The sequence below is a fragment of the Papilio polytes genome, unplaced genomic scaffold (assembly GCF_000836215.1).
Source record: "Papilio polytes unplaced genomic scaffold, Ppol_1.0 DF823980.1, whole genome shotgun sequence".
Lineage (NCBI taxonomy): Eukaryota > Metazoa > Arthropoda > Insecta > Lepidoptera > Papilionidae > Papilio > Papilio polytes.
In genome coordinates, this window is record NW_013525224.1 from 1248234 (window position 1) to 1263809 (window position 15576).

Consider the following 15576-nt stretch of genomic DNA (forward strand, 5'->3'; position numbering starts at 1 on the left):
CCCTGCATACCCGCCGCGGACTCCCATACCGACCCACTTCGCGACGGCATTGGGGTTTTTGCCAGAGTCAGATGACGCTTCCTCCATCTCCATCTCTCTCTGTCTGCTCCATTTTCTCTTTCTCCCCCACACGGCGAATAGCCGCCTGTATACGCTGGAGCCGATATGCCCGTCCCCCCAGTGTACACCAAGGGATTCCTCACAAGCGGGACCCTCCCGGGTAGACATTTGGCCGGCGTGTCTTCCATATTGGTATTGCCGCCCACGTCATTGGATCCCGCAGCCATACATCCCATCGCCGTGCGGCGAAGCTTTGGATAGGGGTAATTTTTTATAGAGGTTTTAGCTCTAAGAGGACTAAGCAGGAGCATAGAGTTTAGTTGGAATGTTATTAGTAAGTTATCAAAAATGTACTAACCTTTTTAATTAAATAAATAAATGGAAAGTGTTCTTTATCCTTTGCTATGTCTTGTCTTGTCTCGTATAATCTGTTTTGCCTCTTTTTTATGAGTTTGGTCAACTCGGCATCTTTATCTGTCATTTTGTGTGGGATGATTTGGTTATTATTTACTTTTGATTATTTTGATTATTCCGAAAAGACTAAAGAAGTGAAGTAAAGAACTCGGCTGTAATTGTATATTGCAACTAAAAATTGTGCTAATTAATCTACTTATTTCACATTGAAACGATTTTGAATTTAAAGATTTATTTATCAAGTTGTTACAAAAATTTGTTTTAACAAAATAGTGGTCTAGCGCCTCGTCTTTGTGCTTGATTTTTTGCATGAAAAAATCTTTAAATTAGAGTATAGAAATTTATTTTTCGAACTTACGATAGTTTACATAGGTGCCGTCGATGTTTAAAAACCTTTTTATACTAATCTACTTAAGAAATATTAAATACACAATAACCCAGTGGTAGAGGAGGTAAAAAGCATGGTATGTTATGAAGTATGAGAACGTTAGTTATGAGTGTGGTACACCGGTAGAAGTAGACCTAGAAAATGGATGGAATGCGTGAAAGGTGACATGATGACGGGAGTGATGACTGAGATGACGTATGATAGAGTTATTTGGAGGACAAAAACCTGTTGTGCTGACCCTACGGGAGTAGGATAAGGAGATGATGAATAACTTAGATCTTTTATGTATAAGTTATGGGGATAATAAAAATAACATTTGCTATTTACGTAATGATTTAAATTATGTATGTAATATTGGTGATATTAGAATAATTTTATGTAAAAATAACTTGAAGCCATGTTGCCTTATACGATTTTAAGCTCTATACTTATATTCTTGTATATAACAAACATATACATTACAAGATAAACAGCCTTACAAATAAACGCGGTATAAAATTAAACTTAGGAATAAACTGAGAATAAAATTTGTAATAATATTTGTTTATACTCAGTTTATTCCTAAGTTTAATTTTATACCGCGTTTATTTTTAAGGCTGAAATAGTGTAGTTTTTTATTTATTAAAATAAATAAAAGTAAAGGACATTTTTGTCTTTAAACAATAATAAATTCCTGTAATTTAGAATATACTCATTTAAACTATTTATAAAGATAATTTAATTTTTTTATTTACTATACATTAAATGAAAATTAAAATTAACCATACAATTGTCTGAAATGTAGATATTTGCGAAAATATTAAAACAAATAGATTGAAATGTAACAAGACTACTTAATTGATGAAGCGAAGTATCGATATCACAAAGGAAAAACAATTTAAGGTTATCTTTGATTATTTTGTATCTATACTTCTATACTATTGTAATAAAGCGTAAACACACACTTCTTTGTTGCCTTAGATGTCAGCAATTACAGCATATTTTTGAATGATTCTTTTTTTAGTAAAAAGACCTATACTTTCGTCACGCTTTAGGCTATATATGCTCACGCCACTAATCTTAGGGGGTATATATTTTGGATAAAAACTCTAATGTGGGAAAGAGAACATAAGTTGCTGCCAACATCAAGAAAGCAAGATTGCTAAGGTTTGTCATGTCATGTCATTTTGACATTTGCTATTAATAATTTGACAAATGTAAACAACAAAATAAAATTTTCATAATTTCATGCGGATGAAGCCGCACGTGAATAGCTATTTCGTAGATAAAAAGTGAGAGGTGGATTTAGCTAACGGTTTGTATCTGCTGTCACCACAAAATGACAGGCTTCAAGGCGTGATAATTATGATAAACATTTAATTTTATGAAACTGTTCTTTAATCTGCTAATAATACATTAATTTCCTATTTAAATGACCATCTCAAATGTATGAAAAGTAAAAAAACTTGATAATTGGAAATACATAATATTTGATTAATTATTAGGCATGAGAAAGAGGCTGTTATTTTTTTAATGTAATCTCGTTTAAATTACTTTTTATTTAGAAACAATCATTTATATTACGTGATATTGTTTTCGTAATTTATAGTAGGATTGAACAATCTTGATACTCGTTTTATTATTTGCACTATATCTCATTTTAGTTATTTAGGATAAAATCGGATTAATTGCTTTTGATATGGCTATGATTATTAATAGAGAGAATAGATTTTGTACGTAATAATAATTTAAGAAACTAATTATAATAGAAATACTACCACAGAATCTTGAACTGTCAGTTTTATAATAGGACTAGACATTATATTGTTTTTCATAATATAACTAGTCAGATTATAAACTGACTAGATTCACATTTACTCAACATCTTCACCTGACATTTTCTTTTTTGACTATACTATCTAAACGCCATTTCGAATTATAACTGATTTTTTACTCATCTTTCAAAAATGTATTGCTTACTATGTTTATCTAAGGAGAAAAAGGGAACTCGGTATGTTTTGTAATTGCTTTAATAGTCGATACTCAGTTACTTTGATAAGGACTTTCGGATTGTTTTTATATCGATGTATTTGTACAGTTCCTAATTACATTGTGCCTTTTGTAAAGAAATAATGTATCTGCTTACTTCATTAATATTTATTTATACAAACATACAATATTACAATTAAAATATAATTTTTCAAATACATTTCACACATCTTTTTTTTCACCATTAATTCTAAATTCGGTATTCTGTTCAATTATATATCCTTGGCTCCTTTACTAGGTTGATTCTCTGTATTAAAGGAGCCAATGACTTCGCTTGCTTCGTTTATTATTTTCACAAAATTCACAAAAACAAAATAAATCCAGTACTTCAGCATTATTCCATAATAAATAATAAACAAAATTGGAGGAAATATGTATAAATGGATAGGCAATAAGACGTAAATTGTGTGCTTTTATTGCCTTTTTGGCGCTTAATTTGAAATAATAAAGATAGATTTCACTACACACTCTTCACACATCCAAGCCTTATTTCTTTCCGTTTATTGATATCTGTGGTTAATTAAAATAGCTTTAAATTATCTATACCGTAATCAGCAATTGCAATTTCGTGTCCATAATTTGTTTTAATAATTGAAATACAGTGCCCGATATTAGTTCTGTTCTGATGTCACTCTAAGTAAGTAAATATAATAAACTAAATTATAGTATTATAAAACGTTATTATAGTGTGTCTAAATAATTTAGATTAGTTTGACAATTCACTGCAAATTTAGTAGGGATTGGTTGTATAAAATCAGTCATGAATCTTATCGATTTTAATTCTTATAGAAGTTGGAATCGATAGATTCATAGTTATAACTTATCAATTGTAGAAAAAAACACTATTTTCTCAAATTAATAATGACCATTACAAATAATGAGAGTAAATAAATGTTTATTACTATTACAAACATACATAATCGAATTGGATTTCGCTATTATTTTTGTCATCGCTAAATTCTTTACACTATAATCAATAATAGAACTGTCGTCTAAATTAGTTAATAAGAAAATAATAATTGTAGTCTAGTTCAATAATTATTTAAACCGTATTCGGTTATCGATATTTCGATAGTTCGTAATTGTTCGCTATGCATGTTTGTTTCGTCACTACCGATACCTGTCTATTAAGTACGGCATTTGCCTTCATACAAATTGAATTCGATACTTCATATGCGTCATTTATCAAACTAATCTAATTTATTTAGACAAATTATAGAAACCTCTTAACTTTAGACAACGCTCTATCAATGCAGGCATTTGTCAATATTACTAAGTTAGGTCGTGTACGCACTAGTGACTAGTCGGAACACCTTCGGCGTTTCAAGTGATTGAAAAAGGTTGCGAACCGCAAGGTACTTGGAATGAAAATTATTTCCACGCACACTTTATTCTCTGTAGTTATTACTTAAATTACGTATTTTAAACTGATCGGCAGGCAGGCACATGATTTTATCAACTGTGGTTTTTGACCGCACAATGTGAACAGAGACATAGTCTCTTTGGTTACCATAGCAACTGTCATCCTATGTTAGGAAAAAATGTTTCGACTTTTAAGTAGAAAAATTTTAGGTTTCTTTTTAAAAACCTCTTGCCATTTTATGAATCTTGGATGAAATGTTGTCAACAGTTGTTTTTCGTCTTGGAACTGAAAGTTTAAGGTATTGTTCTTTTATGTTATGTAACGAGACTTCTTTTGCAATATGATCTAAATAAAGATGTGTTTGTTTTATAATAAGTGTTTTGTATTTTTGGCTGCCGCGCTGTCGGTAACAAGTTAAACAAATATAATTTCCGTCTTATCAATACATTTATGAACTCATTTCAAATCAATAAGCTACCCTAAGACGCTATCACTGACTACCCAATTAGCGTGGATGTCGTCAAGAGCGGATAGTTGAGTCTCTCTCCCCTAGAAAGTAGAAAAATGTAAATAAAACATAAATGAATTCAAAATACATTTATAACAAAAATCTTGGCAGCAATTTCATCGCCTGGTGACGTCCATCTCTATTAGATGTCAAAAATATAATTTTTCTTATGAATTTATTTAAAAAAAAAACGAATCGTATGGCAAGCAAACTGTTGATGTCACTTCAGGATATCGAGTACACTCAGCGCTCCACTTATCTGGTAAATATATTCAGAAAACTGCAAAAGTGCATTAAAGTTGTAAGTCTCGCACTTTTATCTCCACCTCGTTTCTTAAGTTCAGTCCTGCCTTGAATAGTTGCTAATTAACTATTGTTTAGTTCTATTCTATTACTAGCTTTTAAACGCGACTCTGTCCGCGTGGTATTAAAAAAACAAAAGTGAGTAGCCTATGTGTTCTTCCAGATTATCCTTTTCGTCTATGCCAAATTTATCGAGATCCGATCAGCCGTTTAGATTACAAACTCTAACATCCATCCATCCATCTAAACATTCGCATTTATAATAATAGTTAGAAGTAAAATTAGTAAGATATCTTTTACATATGTTAGGCTAGTAGTTTTTTTTTCATTTTTTATTATAGTAATATTTAGTTTAAGTACAACATTTGCAAAAAATTAAAGTTCATAGTAAAACTTGGATCTTTATAATTAACTCTCTGTGTGTTCATTATTCTTTGCCGATGTAGCATTGCACAAAAAAGCTCTACGATTTACTACGAGCTTATACTCAATAGAGAATATTTTATACTCAAAAGAATGCGTTAATTGTTACAGTATTACTGTCCATAACTTAAAAATACAAAACAAAAACGGCTTAGTTAGTTAAAACTTTAGTTAGTTAGTTTAGTGAAAACTTTAAGATTCATAGTATTCACTTAAAAATAAAACTACTGAGATTTGCTTTTATTTACCCTAACATTAAGTTAACTAGCATTTTTAAATGTAAATCAATAATTCATTACAACATCACTATCAAAAGCTTAATAAGTTTACAAAAAAAGAATAGCTAAAAATCGTAATATACCTAACTGCCTATCTGCTTTCATAATCTTTGCGCCAGGGCGGGCGGGGCGCGTTTCAGTTATCACGGGCTCAGTGCGCACAGGGCGGTCCACGGCAACGCACGAGGTGAGTTACTCTACAAAAAACATACGAGTATTGGAACCTATTTTGTATTACAATGTGTTTTTGTTGCCTTTTTATTATTCCCTTTATCACTAGCAAACTTGTGTATTTTTGTTGGTAGAGATTTATTTTGTCTTTGTATCATTTATATTATTTCAGGATTTTAATGATAGTTTTTTATAAATTTATTTTCTTCGTACTTTTGTATGGTTTGATGTTTTTTTTTTTATTGCACTAAGCATTTTCACTGTTATGAATTGATGAATTACAAATTGAAATGCAAGGTTACTTGAAGTAAAGTTACGATTCATTTGATTGATAAAGTAAATGTAAAAATAATAATGTTTGAAGTACATTAAAATTAAATATTGAATAATTATTTATCACAAACATTTGTTAAATAAAACTTTCGTTGAAGTTGGGATAGTTTCCGGCGTATGACAATAAGCTTGCCCCTTATTTGTAGCCAGAAAAGTAAATGAATACATGTACTTCGTTAAATTATGAATCTTTATTTTATTTATGAAAGAACTATTAATTTGTATATAATAATAATAGAATATGTATCTCGTTGATGGATAATATATTGTAGAAAGCTTTTTGTTTGATTAAAACAAGTGTAACATAATTATTCGTTGACCTACATCGCGCGCTACGGAACACTGAATATGAACTTACTCCATTTGTATAAAGTTTCATTAATTAGCATACGAGCTTTCTACCAGTATCCTACGTGTTATTCCAGACTATTCTCTACATCTATACCAAATTTCATCGAAATCCGTTTAGCTGTTTAGGCTACAAACCCTAACAAACATCCATCTTTCTTTTCGCATTTATAATTACTTAGTAAGAAGTAAGATTGATATTATGTTTATTATGAAATAATTCATTTTTTTTAAGTATTTGATTATAATTATTGATAATAGAATTGAAATTATGAAATCGGCAGAAAAAACTACAACAGTTTGAAAATAATCTTTCTTGTTATTGTTTTATTATTTACATATCATATATACATAACAGTGTATACTTTTATGGAGATTTTATAGAAGAATACATATCACATAAGAATAATGAAAACTTTTTCCGTTAATAATATAGGGATGTTTTTTTCTGTGATAAATTCCCAGCGAGGTCTCTAATACTCGGCTGTCAGTCATATTTGTGGGGTGGGTAAGGGGTACTCCCTCGGGGTTGATAAATCGGGTAGGGAGTTGTTAATTGAACTATTGATTTAGCTAGTTCGGCAATTTTGTATAGAATTGCATTTAGATTTGGTAAAAGTTATTTTATAATGTTTTCATTTTCTTTAATGAATTTGTTTTAATGACTCAGCATCTGTTTACATTTTTCATGATATTAAGCAGCCATTTTATAATGGCCAATAAAAAACCAATACCCTAAGTCCTTTTATACACACTTGATAATCTTCACTTAATAAATTAACGTAAATATCATTGCACCTTTTTATTTATATTTTTTATCTATTTTAACCATCTAAGATATATGTAAATTGTTAACTAATATACATTTCTAATATAAAAAAGTAAATGAAATGAACCTTATTACCAGTTTTATTGCGCGGAGATGAGGTGTTTAGGACGTCTACAAATTCCTAACGGCGTAATAAAACAGACTGCGTAGCGGGAAAATTTAATTAAATCTAAGACGTTTCAAGTAAAATTTAAATTTAGAAAAATATGATTATTAAAAAATTTACAAAAATCACGTTTCATTAAAATTATATTTTCAAAATTTTAATGAAAGATAAAATTATGTTTTCAAAATTTTAATGAAGATAAATAAAATACATTTTTAACGTTCGTATCCTCAGCTATTTGGTTGAGGCAGACATTTTCACGTATATCGTGAAATACAAAGGCATTATTAAATTCTCCAGTTCATAGCGAACATAAACCGAACTCTGCGTTATTTATTCTATTGAACGGTACATTTATAACAGCTATTTTGCGTTAAGGTACGATGAAGTAAATAATTTTGAACTCATTTTTTGGTGTTATATATTAATTTGAATATTTCCTAGTTAAAATTAAGCCCAAGTATTATACAGATAAATTATGTAATAATCAAATTAGATTCTGAATCTGACTGAAATCTAGAAAGATCGATTTATATATAGTAACAATTATGTTAAGATTTTCTGTAATTAATGTGCTCGGTCAAGAAAGATATTTTTTATATCTTCGTTGAAAGCCAACGAGCATTCCATAAAGATTAGCTCTGAGCTTTGAGAATGAATTATTTATGACGTCGATTTCTGAATTGAGGACAGGACTAAGAATTGGGGACATTAAGGCAAGTTCCTCACTAAGATATATTTATTACTAGCTTTGCTCTTTGTCCGCGCTGAATATAGCCTATCTTATGCAGTAATAACGTGTAGCTTTCTAATGGTGAAAGAGTTTTTGAAATCGAAACGAAATCAGTAAATTTTAAGTTATCACAACTTTTTTACATTTCTTTTATGTTTAGCTGGCCGGACATATCTTTTACTCCAAGTAAAAAGGGTCATGTGTTATGATTTTTTTTTTTACTTTTAAAAATATAAAACAAATTAGGCGTTTTTAGAAAATCTTTATAAAGTTGATTTATTTTTTTAAAGTTGTTTAATGACTGTACATTTTTACATCGTTACTAATATTATAAAGGGAAGATTTTTATTTTTATATGTAACGAATAAACACAAAAACTACTCATCCTATTTCATAAATTCTTTCACCATTAAAAAGCTACGCTATCAGTGAGTAATACAGGCTATATTTTTTAATTTCATGCGGGCGAAGTTGCTAGCAAAAACTAGTTTTAAATACATCGCGTATATACTGAATATGCAATAAGTAAGGTTATTTATCGTCTAAAGATTGATTCGCGGCCTTGTATCGTGTATTGTCGCTCCCGGCCGACCTTGGCCCGATATCCCGGGGACTTATTGCCGCCTTGTCGCTTTACTCCCGGCGCCCTACTCCCTAGGTCCCCCTCCCTAGGTTTCTCTCCCTAGGCACGGCTCCCTTTATCTATGTCCGACTAATGGAATTCCTCTGATCAAATTGAAGTCCATTTGTTCTTTGTTGTTAAATTTTAATGTCGGACTATATGTGAACTTTTTTTATTTAAAACCAGCTGTTCCCGTGCGACTTCATCCGCATGAAATTATGAAAATATTATTTTTTTGTTTACATGTGTCAAATTATCAATTGCAAATGTCAAAATGACATGACATGATGACCTTGCTTCCTTTATGATAGTAGCAACTTATGGACTCTTTCCCACATTAGGGTTTTTATCCAAAATATTTACCCCCTAAGTTTAATGGCGTGTAAATATATAGCTTAAAGCGTGGCGTAAGTGTAGGGATTTTTATTAAAAAAAGAATTATTCAAAAATATGTTTTAATTGCTGACATCTTAGGCAACAAAGAAGTGTTTGTTTACGCTTTATTATAATAAGTATAGATAGTTAAGATAATCTTTTAGTTACTAAGTTACTATTTATTAGAACATGGATTATTTATATTACATAGATGTCAAAGTAAGCTTTCAGAGAGCGCCTTCACGTAATAAAGAGCTTTTCATATTTGATCTCAGCTTTGAACAACTCGCGAAGTAAATTCACGGATCATAAAGGAAATTGCCGCGACCCCTCAAATCCTCTGCACTCATAATGGAGGCATGACTTTGGTTTTAGTATTTTTTTGTAAAATAAATTTGTGATTTAGAGGTTTAGATATGTTTTTTTAGTCGGTATAATTTTGTAGTCGGTATAAACGCGGCACAGCTTTTACCGTAATCTTCTAATCTTACTTCTTCTTACTTCTATTTATCACAGATTTGGAACACAGTCTAGAAGAACACATACGCTACTTCTTTTTTCTACTTCCTTTACCTACTAATTTACTAACTCCTTTTTTTATTCCGAGGGACGGAGTTACGGGCGAAAGCTATTCAATTATATTCCTTTGGTTCCAGGTATGGTGAACTTCGTGAGGATAACTGTTGATATGGGGGAGGCGGTGCTGCAGCATTTGAGGGACAGTTTCTTTGCTGATGAGCCGCTCAACAAAGCCGTGGAGTTGTGCGAGCGAGGACAGCCCCATGCCGCTCTCGAACGCCTCTGCACTGCTACTATAGCTGATGGACTGTCCATAGCTGCGATGGAAGGGGACACGGTGATCATTAATATTACTAGCAGACTAACGGCCGAGTACTGAAACGAATATTAGACACATCGTTTCGAAGTTGCCACTTACAAACTGATGACATATTTAATGGAATTGCGAGATAAAGCGTGACCTTGAGACTTTGTTAAACTTTTAAATGTCGTTTCAATATTGGACCGTAACCCATCCAGAGTATATAGTTTTGTAGATTTAGAGAAGAAAAAAGGCTTCAATAAACAATTGATGTTAAAAAAGCAGACCAATAATCGAGATTATTTTTGTTGTAAGAAATAACTACTATACATTTTAGAATGAATAAGTTTGTATATTTAATATAACACTATTAAGGTTAGTAAATTAGAAAACACTAAACTTAATATTTGTCATTGCTTTCCAGCTGCTCGGCGTAGCTCTCAACGGCATCTTATGACCCGGGGACATAGAGCAGTCTATCGAGAAGATACAGCAATCTTCAGACGAGAAGTACAACAAGATCTTTACGATACTCTACACCGTGAGTAAGGATCTGGATCTCTTTAACACATACCAAGTGGATCGCATACTGGAATGCAGAATTATCTCTGTGTCGGACGCGGCGCGCGGCAAGGGACTGGCCAAGGAATTGATGAAGCGAAGTATCGATATCGCAAAGGAAAAGCAATTTAAGGTTATCTTTGATTATTTTGTATGTAGGACGAGACTTCTATTCTTCGACTTGATTCCTATTAAATCCTATTATTATTATTTTATAGTGATCGACGCTGGTAACAACATCTATTGAACGAATTTGTCTGCACGATATATGCAATACCACGACCTTATTGTGTTTAGCGCGTCAAGCAATTTCACTTGTTTTCTGATGAGTGTGCATGTTGGAGATCTAATTTTGGTCCCATTTCCCAGATGATAGAGAAATCAAAAGAATATCCTCTTTCTATTCATATCTTACGACTAAAGTATTTGACATTTTTACGGATGTCTAGGAGTAGCAGTTGTTTGTCTATTTGAAATTCAGGGTGCAGTCTCGTTTTTCTATATTAATATTATAAGCAGGATTTTTGGATTTTTGTATGTATTGAAATAATTCAAAAACTTCTAGGCCGATTTAAAAAAATCTTTTACCATTTTTAAGGTATGTTATCAGTGAGTAACATAGGCTATGTTTTCTATGTTAGTCATTAATGAAATAGTTATTTCTTGCAGTTGTTCAAAGTGGACGCGACGGGCGCATACTCGCAGCGTATCTGCAGCTCTCTAGGTCTGCGTACTCTGCGGCGCGTGAGTTATGCGGACTACCTCGGCGCGGATGGTAAGCCCGTTTTCAACGTGCCGCCGCCGCATGACGCACTCGCAGTTATGGCGTTGGAGTTACCTTAATCGGTATTATTTTACGAGTATCAACTGCCATATGTATTATCCTATTTGGAGTAAATAAAAATAATGTAGATATGTGTAATGACAATTGGAATTTACAGTTAAAATTGTCGGTTTCTTCCGTATACTTGTCGTCAGTTACTGGCTTTGTAGTTAAATTTAATTGACTATTATGAATGATATTTTTGCAAATAAATCATGACTATGTATTATCTGACTTAATATGAGTATGTATTAAACATTATCTAGTAAGTTCTAAGCACAATTCACACGCACATTATGATTTAGTGTCAAGAAAAATTATAATTTGTATACCGTTTCATAGTAGAATCATATTCCTTATGTGAAATTGTGATGTTAATGCCAAATTAAACAGACTTTTAATAATTACTGAATAAAATTAGTTCCACAGTAAAGTACAGCTTTTGAGATATATTTTTAACCGTGCGTAATATTCTTAACATGACTAAATTAAAAAAAGTATATAAAATTATGACGTATATTTAGATGTTTGACGTATTAATGTTGTTTAAATGTTCATTTAGATGAACTATATAATGATGTATCCTTTTATATGTGTTTACAATCTTAGAGTTTAGATGTAGCGATGTTTCCTGCAAATGTACTATCGCTATAAATCTATATGTTAGATCATTTATGTAGCGTAAGATATATAAAATTGTTAAAAATAAAGTTTACTCCAATGTAACAATTTGTTTTAATCAAAAGTTCCCTTGCCCTAGTAATAATCTCTAGGTTTCATATGAATATTGTACACTTACTTGCTACATGTAACTAACGGACAAGCTTACTACGTACCGAGAGAGATATACTATGATATTTTTATCTAAACTAATAGTTTAACGCCCGAATCAGTCAGAACAGTGGCAGAGCCCGCTTTAACATCTTTGCACGAATGGGTACGCTCGCCCGGTGTAAACCACGACCACACAGAAAACAGGCGTGTGGAAGCAATTCCGCGTTTCGTCTGATGAGTGTGGTGCCGGAGGCTTAATTTTAGTCCCTTTCCCTTTCCAACCTCTTTCTTAAAAGGAAAGGATAGAAAAGTGGATGATGGATGGATGATGAGTGGAAGATGGAATAGGAAAAGTGGATTTGACGGCGGAGGAGACGCATAGGAAGGGAAAATTTTCTCTTTATGTGCGTCTCCTCCTCCGTGAATCGAGGGTAGGCAACGCATCTGCAATTGCGGATGTTTATGGGCATCGGTCGCTTTCCATTTCAGTGGATTTAGGTGGCCGCTTGTTCGTTTGCCACCTTGTATTATAAAAAATAATCTTGAAAAGATCGCCTCGTTAGCTCTGCTTACAATCCGTCAAAACTCCGATGAAATTTGTAGTTTCAGCGAGGCCTTTCCTAAAATTTTGTGACATGTTAAATGGCGTTGTAATATTAGGCTGAATAGCTCTGAGTGTTTATTTATTTTTGCTACCAATTTACAGATAATTTCACTTATAGCTCGTAGCACCGCTACGTAGGATCTACGAGAAACAATTGAAACATGGTTTCACGTTTTCAAGACTGTGTAAAAGTAAACTAGATGGCGTTTTATTTATTTATTAATAGAGAATCAATAGATGGCGTTGAAATAAAAATAAATATATGAACACTTTTTTTCTGTGGTCTTTTTACGTAAGTTCATTGCTGTACAAGAACTTATTTCGATGAAGTCCTGGCAAATATATATGCAAAAGTAATACAGTTTCAATAAACGTATCTAGCTAGTGCTTTTGGCAGAGTATGCTGTGATCATGCAATGGAAACGCACGACTTCTCACGACTTAAGGAGCTGATTCAAGCCTGAAAAATATGCGACCTATTTACAACATTTTAAATATGTTAAGTAAAAAAACCAAACTCAATAAATCTAAAAATACCATTACGTTTTAATAAGCACATGGAAACAGAAATATAACTAATTTAAACTAACTAACGAAATTTTTGAGACGATTAACATATGTGTGTACTCTGAGTATGACGATTAGATGTTCGGACCAGAAGACTTTTATTATTGTTACAATTTTATAAAGAGAATGTCTAAAAAACATAAATCATACCGTTAATGAGATTAAGAAATCCCTAAATTGAAAATATATTAGTACTATGTCGACTTTAAAGTTTACTCCAGTAAACTGAGTTAACAAAATAATTTGGCAACGAATGCCACACGGCAACTGCGACTGCGGTCGACAACGCACGTATGAACCCTCAGGCTCACGTACTCTCTGTTTGACGATAGTATTCCATTTTCAATACCAAGGAAATCTTCTGCCAAGTCTATATTCTTTAAACGGGCAAACACCCCTTTTAGTATTTAAACCTATTTTCTATTATTTTATGGTTTTTTGCGGGTAACATTATTTAAGTAATTTAATTGAATATTGTCAACTATGGTCTCTTTTTTAGTGTTTGGGCAACTATAAATAGAATAGAAGTAGAGATTAACATTACAAAACTATTAAAAGCCCCGATTTGCGTATAGTCCACTAAATATCGTTTATAAGTTTTTTAATAATGAGTTTCAAGTTAAAGAAAGTGTTTTGCAAGGGTTAGATGAGGGCAGGTCGAAGGGTCGGCTAAAATTAGCCCGCGATGCCGTCGGTGAATTATTTACTGCACCGGATCGAAAGCGCGTCGCCACGGATACGAACGACACCAACCGTGTCGTCATTGCAAGTGTAATGCTGTAGTACATAGACAACATTCCGATTACCAGATCTGTAGGAGGGTGGTATGTATTACCATTCCACTGTTAAATGTAGCTGTCTAAATATGTCTATCGTCCACGACTCCGTCCGCGTGGAATTAAAACAAAAGTAAGTAGCCTATGTGTTCTTCCAGAATATCCTCCATATCTAACATTTTTCATCGAGATCCGTTCATCCGTTAGGCTACAAACTCTAACAAACATCCAGACAAACTTTTACATTTATAATATTAGTAAGATTTAGGAAACTTGTATAGGCCCTTGATTTGTAAATACGTATGCATGTGTTGGTTGTGTATTCACAATTGGAAGTATACGCTATAAGCGGTATTTTTTAAATCATGAGCGTATACAATCGCAAGCGTACACAATCGTAGTACCATTAGAGGTCTCAGTGACCCCGCTATTGGATTTGAGAATAGTAAACGTGGGGGTATTAGTGAGTAGAAACAACACATAATGTGCTATCCCCCAAAAGGCAAGGTATCTTTCGAAGATTACCTCCTCGAATACAAAAAAGTGCTATTGGCAATAACATTAAAAATATCTGTTAATAATGTACGTTTAATGTTCTTTTAAATACTAATTATCATCTCCCGTAAGGTCGGCACAACATCCCCCCCCCTCATAACTCTGAAATCCCTCTTTTAATTAGTACGGCCAGTTACTCTAATAATTAAGCTATATGTTATTTGAATGCGAAGGAGCCAGCTGAAAGCGCAGGAACAGCTTAGTCCGTCCTGCATACGCTGAGGTGGCTACCATAACCACGATTGTGTTTTCTTTAGAACAAGTCCTTTTATGTAATTTCTACTTTGTAGCAATAAATACATATTCATTCATTCATTCATTTAATAATGATGATTTAATTACTAAAAGTTTAAAGTTATAATACTTGTTCAATTAAATTCAGGTCATATGTAACGGTAACAAGACGTGTGGGCGTTTTATAGTCCGAGGTTATACGTCATTTCTTTATTCGTTGTACGCAAAGGAAAGCTATAAAATATACGATTGTCTGATCGCGTGGGAGGGAAAGGTAACTAATGTTAATTTATTAATAACCTACTTAACGCACTCAGTTTATGATTCTCCTTAACGACTTCAAAAGAGAGATGTTTTTAAAAATAGCCACAAATATTCAGTACTAACTCGCCTTGTCAGTTAACTTGAATTTGAAAAAACAAATAGTAATGAATTAATAACCTACTATTACAAAATGTTTTAAATTATGTCAACTAAAATATTGTCAATGAAATGTTTGTAGTCACATGAAATTTCAGTCATTTACATTGAGTCGTTTTTCTAAATCATTTATATCCTTTATTGTATTTGTACTATACTG

General features: G+C 32.4%; 1 protein-coding gene across 1 annotated transcript; it reads left to right on the forward strand.

Moving 5' to 3' along the window:
• Positions 1 to 4042: 4042 nt before the first annotated feature.
• On the forward strand, positions 4043 to 12131 carry LOC106101495. Its single transcript, XM_013280738.1, is given in 5 exon segments — positions 4043 to 4551; positions 5885 to 5952; positions 9939 to 10138; positions 10527 to 10796; positions 11333 to 12131. Coding segments are annotated over 5 exon segments (756 nt in total). The 5' UTR covers positions 4043 to 4507; the 3' UTR covers positions 11507 to 12131.
• The last annotated feature ends 3445 nt before the right edge of the window (positions 12132 to 15576 follow it).